The 6162-nt window shown below is 40.6% G+C and overlaps 1 gene segment (V, D, J or C); it reads left to right on the top strand.

The window, feature by feature from the left end:
- The first annotated feature begins 3243 nt into the window (after positions 1-3243).
- On the top strand, positions 3244-3681 carry LOC119089034. The segment is given in 2 exon segments: positions 3244-3289; positions 3371-3681. Coding segments are annotated over 2 exon segments (357 nt in total).
- The last annotated feature ends 2481 nt before the right edge of the window (positions 3682-6162 follow it).

Here is a 6162-nt window from a genome sequence, read left to right as displayed (position 1 = left end):
TGTGCAGCAGACACAGGGAGCAGGTTCAATGTGTGCTCAGAAACAACCACACTTTGAGAATGTTCAGGACCAGCAGGGGGAGCTGTAGATCCAAATTTCACCAGGACAGAAAATGTAGCAGTTGAAAAAAAATTGCCAAATTAAAAAACAAAACAAAACAAAAAACAAAAAGAAAGAAACATCTGGAGAGTGAGGGAGTCCTCTGAGACTCTAAGGTTTCCCATTCTAACCTCAAATAACTGCAGAGACCATATAATACATGCGATGTAGCTACTGTGACAAGACTCCAAACTTAGTAGAGTAAAAATTCTTTATTAAGTAATATTTCACATATCTGTTTTAGTCGTTAAGTGGGAATCTTACTGGAAGGTCAAACATCAACTGCATATACAGAGAAGAAGGCTTCAAATTTTCAAACATGAGGTGTCAAACATCTAGTCATTGCCATCACGGCCATCATCATTATCATCATCATCTGTAATTCTATCTGTAACTGCTTTCCCCTGTCAGGAGGGGTTTTCTCAGCTGGAATACATGATTGTGACTTGAGATCCTTGATGTTTCATCCACACTGTTGAGCCCATGCTGCTCTGCTGTAGGAGACCTGGTCTCAAGGCATCATACACTGCCCTGTGAAGCACTCAGCTCAGAGCAAAGTGAGAGGTAGATGCTGGGATTAATCACATCATCTGTCTTTCACTGCATTTTGGATTTCATTTTTTAATTTTTCTGTGCATAGTTTTTCTAATAGGAAAGGTTTTTAGTCAAATTGGTAATACCAAGTCCTAACTTATAATTTTTGTAACTTGGGAAAAGAGATTAGAAGAAAATAAAGTAAATCCAGACTACCGCCATTCACACTCAGGATCCTGAAGGGAGAGAAGCTGAGACATCCTCATACCTACACTATTCCACTGCCACTCTCACATGAATTCTGACCATGTTTCATATGACATCCTGAATGCAGGGGTTACCTTCATCTGTTCACAGCACTCTGGAACTCACCTGGGATCAGCTTCATCACTGTCCTTTCTGTGTTTAAAGGATGAGAGTCTGTCAGTCTGGTGTGATGTCCTAGGTGTATGTACTGCATCCTTCCTAGTGTTCAGATTTACTCCTAGAACATTTCATTATCTGGTTAAGAACCAAATCAGATGTAGGATTTGTAGCATTTCAGCTTACTATGGAGAATCCTGAAATTAATGGTGATTTCTCCTAAGGGATTCACTTTCTCTTCTTTCATTTCAGACTCAATTATTAGTAGCTATATGACATTGCACTTTAAGAGATTAGATCCTGACTTTGGTAGCAGACTTTACATGTCATTTAAAGGAATGTCTGGTTGCTACTCTACTCTGTGCATATATGGAATCCTATTACTCACATCATGAAAACGTAACATGATCTTCTCACATGAATCACATAATAATATACTCACTTTCAATCGAGGTGCTTGACATTTTTTGAAGAATGAATTGATGGTTGCATTTTATCTAACATTTATTCTCTTGTGCTTTTCACATATCACAGTGATGAACATGGAGAACCAGTCACGCCTATATCACTGATTGCAAATGCACTAAATAAACTCTCAACTTGGGTATAACTGAGGTTTGTAATCTTGAAACCTATAAAGCAGTTCAGAGAAATGTTGTGAATAGAGGAGTTCTTCTGCTCTAAATTTACAGTATTTTTTTTTCTAATTTTTAGTACTCGGCAGGATGTTTAGTATCTACATTTATAAAAAATGTTGAATTAGCTTTATGATGTTTAATTTTTGTACCATGTAGTCCACATTTTCCTTCACATTTTCAGCCTTGGTCCAGAAGGACTTCAAGTACTTCTGAAAAATTCAAGAAAAATGTCTACCTCCATTGCAGTTCATATCCCAGACCTAAGACAGAACATTACACTTTTATGCTCTCCATGGACAAAGCATCTGAAATGCAACCGGTGTTCCTGGTTAGAAATGAAATTCGCTCTCACAACAGGCGGCTGCCTGCCTTTCTCATATTAAGGAACCAGCAGTCCTTGCATCTCCAGTCCTCTGCCACATTCATCCAATCTTGGCAACTTTGCCCCTGTATCATCCATTCCCGGGTCCTTTCCTTCTTGTGGAAACTTTCTACTGCCTGCCTTTGATGAGGACATGTGTGATGATTTTGAATCCCATGGAGAGAATGTCAGATGAATTCCTTTTTCAAGATACATGATTTAATAACATATGGAAAATCATTGTAACTTTGAAACCGCCTGGAAAAGGAACCAAATGTTACTGCAGCTATTATTGTCCATCCTACCACAAGAGTTCAGGGCCTCAACCTGCAATCAGCATTGTGTGTTTGTTTTCTTTTTACAGTGCTACTATAACTTTGTGGTAAGTGCATATTCATGGTTCAGACACATTTTGATAGCTTTATCTTTTAAACATTTAAATAAGAAGATGTTTTAGTTATAAAAATGGGTTGATCATTTTTGATGTAGCTGTTTTTATAGAAATTGGCAGCTAGCTCAAGCTTCTTTCCATGTTTTCAATCATGTTCATATCACAATGTCACCATGAAACATGTCTAAAGTTAGGCAAGTCATTTTCTTCCTAAGTTTTAAAGCATCAGTAGTGACAAGAAAAAAGAATACATGTGCTTTATCATCGCTGAACCAGAAAGAAAATGCCTATGGCCTGTGTGTTGTGACTTGCTGCATCATCCATCCTTCTGTCCCCTCCTCCAGGATGCTCAGCATCTGACAGGACTGAGTAACTAACCATGTCTCTTCTTACACTTTAGGTTTTCTGCTGCTGTTTTAAAAGTAGTCAGAAATAGAGGGCAGTATAAAGATGAAGCTACTAATGTTGAGTGAATTGAATTCTCAAATATGTGAGGGAGGGAATTGACAGGGTAGTAAAGCCAATGAACTATCACTCTCTTCCATGCCCTTACACTCGGCATAACTGCCAGCCTGCCAATGGCACATGCTCTTCCTTGCTGCATTCACACAATCCTCATCAGACGTGTTGTGTACTGAGGACCTGAGTCTTACCATGTGGGCTACATTTTATGGGGAGCAGAGATGAACTCCCCTGAGGAATCCTGTGTGCCTCATTACAGACTGACTCCTGAGACCTAAAACTTATGTCTAACATCAGAGACAGTACCTGGAGAGGAAATGCAAATCTCTCCTGGCTCCACCCAACCCTGGGTTGAAAAGCCAAAGCTGGGCCTGTGTACTCACTGGTATGCAGCCATGGCCAGGCTTGCTTCCTCCTTCCTGCTGCTGATTGTCCCTGCATGTGAGTGCCAAGCCTCTAAGGGATAAACTTCCATATGCTCACCCTGTTCCAACCTTACCCTCTGCTTTCTTTCCCCCACAGATGTCCTGTCCCAGGTTACCCTGAGGGAGTCTGGCCCTGGGCTGTTGCAGCCCTCCCAGACTCTCAGTCTGACCTGCTCTTTCTCTGGGTTTTCACTGAGCACTTCTGGTATAGGTGTGAACTGGATCTGTCAGCCCTCAGGGAAGGGTCTGGAGTGGATTGCAAACATTTGGTGGGATGATACTAAGTTCTACAACCCAACCCTGAAGAGCCGGCTCACAGTCTCCAAGGACACCTCCAACAACCAGGTATTCCTTAAGATCACCAGTGTGGACACTGCAGATACTGCCACATACTACTGTGCTCGATAGCACAGAGACACAGCCTCAGTTGTCAGCTGTACAATATTTCAGGATCGTTCTCAGCTCAATGCCTTCCTTCTACAATTCAGGGGGTTGGGAGCAGGTAAAGTTTTCCTGCTAGCCTCTGGGGTTTCCTCTTCACTTTGAGTTTCTGATATCTAGCTTCCTGTTATACAAACAAGGCCCCTTTAAAAAGTGTTCAGAAATGAGGATATTCTTTTTTTTTAAAATAAGGGTGCCTGGTCCCTAACCCTGGTGGTTTTGAGCTGTGGCTCCATTCAGTTTTGGCCTTAAATCCTCCCAGAACAGCAGATTCCAAATTATTGTAACATTCTCCTTCAGTAAACTACTGGATATGGGGAAGACTGGTATTTCTGGATAAGTCTTTATAAACTGAATCATTAGCCAAAGTGACCTCATGCAAACCCCAAAATACCCCAGGCTTTTGCTTAGGCTATTGGTTACTCTCCACAAACTGATGGTAATACCCTATTGCTGAAGAAAACACTTACATATCTCACTGGACATGAAGAATTCGAGTTGGTGCCTAACATGAGGCCCCACTCCTACTGACTAAATGGTTCATGGTAGTAGAGGGTATTTGTCATGCTCTCAGAGGAGAAAGTTAATTATCATCCTAACAACAAACTGTCACCTCCAATGTTAATCTGCCTGTGAGATATGCTGGTGCAGTAGGGGCATAGATGCTGTGAGGGTAATCAACCCTTCTTTGATTGGATATAAAGCCCACCCTATGAGTAACCCATGCCTGAAACTACTAGAATGTTCTTGAACCTGAGACAGGACAGGATCATGGACTTATGGCAAAACTCAATGTTCTGCTAAAGCAGTGGTTTTCAACCTGTGGGGCACAACCCCTTTTGTGATAGAACAACGCTTTCATAGAGGTCTAAGGACTCGTTCACAGGGGTCACATATCAGATATCCTGGATGTCAGATAACTACATTATGACTCATAGTGGAAAACTTATACTCATGAAGAAGCAAACAAAATAATTATATGGTTGGGGGTCACCACAACATGAGGAACTGTACTAAAGTGTTACAGCAATAGGAAAGTTGAAGACCCGTGTGCTAAAGGAATATAACAGTAAGATAATTACTAATGATATGCCCATACATGCACATTAATCTGTGCCTCACACAACTGTCATTAGAGAAACTTCTTCTTGCAGAATATGGTAAGTAACACAGAGAATCTCAAATGGACTATCTATAGATTATGAGAGATATGGCTCACTCAGTCATAAATAGGTTGTCTTAGGCAAACTTTCTCCTTAGGACTCAGGGACTGATGCAAAGAAGGGATAGAAAGATTGTAAGAGGCAGAGGTGTTGAATGAGTACGAGGAACCAGTCTCTTCCAGACACAACAGGACCGATGCGATGCACGTACAAACTCACTAGACTGTGGAAGTAAACACGGGGCTTGCACAGGTGGAAGTCACATGGGATTCTAATGCTGAGAGGGGGAAATGGACTTGGAGTCTCAACCCTAACCAAGGAACTGTCTGCAAGTGGTACCCACATGCAAAGGAAAAATTAGAGCACTTCAGTGGAAAGTCACTGGCTGTATTAAACACACTTCACAGTAGGTCTTATACCTAAGACCAATACAAAACTGAAGAAATGCCATTTTTGTAGACTTTTTTGTCTCACATAAGTTTATTTAGGCATTTTTTGTCATGTTAGACTTATGTTTATATATTTTGCTTTCGGATTTTGTGTTTTTGTGAGTGAGTGTGTGTGTGTGTGTGTGTGAGAGAGAGAGAGAGAGAGAGAGAGAGAGAGAGAGAGAGAGAGAGAGAGAGAGAGAGAGAGAGAGAGAGAGAGAGAGAGAGAGAGAGAATGAGAATGAGAATGAGAATGTTGAACTTGGTTAGTAGAGAGGTGAGTAGGATTTAGGAGCAGTTCAGAAATATAAAAAGAATTTTCAGAATGTATAGCTTAAAAACAAATTTTTCACTAAAGAACATTTAAATGACACATGCTAGAATCCCCCCTCCAACATTTTGTATTGGTTGTTATTCAATACATGAGGACATTGTGGATAGCAAAAACATTTATTTATGTTACTGACATGTACATGAATAACCTGGTTGGAGAGTTCCCAACAATTTCTGGACAGTTGCCTACTGAACTACTGATTCCATCTCTTACAATTTCTGTCTTCCTGCACTGATAATAACTAGGTAGGGATCTATGGAACTTTCTAAATATTTCAGTGGTCAATTTCTTTCTCAGAACATGTGCATTCATCATAGGAAAGTTCTGCCCTCTAGACATACTTAAGCATAGACACAGTAGGAAATGTCTTTGTTATTTACAGCCAAGACGATGTTTCAGTTTATCAGCTTATTGCTCATTGTCCTACATGACATTATCAAGACAGCATTCATGGCCTATATCTCTGCTGCAGTTCTGGTGTCATTTCCAGAGCAAGATGTCTAAGATTCAGACTCTTCCTACA

This window comes from Peromyscus leucopus, chromosome 14, assembly GCF_004664715.2.
Source record: "Peromyscus leucopus breed LL Stock chromosome 14, UCI_PerLeu_2.1, whole genome shotgun sequence".
NCBI lineage: Eukaryota > Metazoa > Chordata > Mammalia > Rodentia > Cricetidae > Peromyscus > Peromyscus leucopus.
This window is presented reverse-complemented; position numbering and strand designations above follow the sequence as displayed.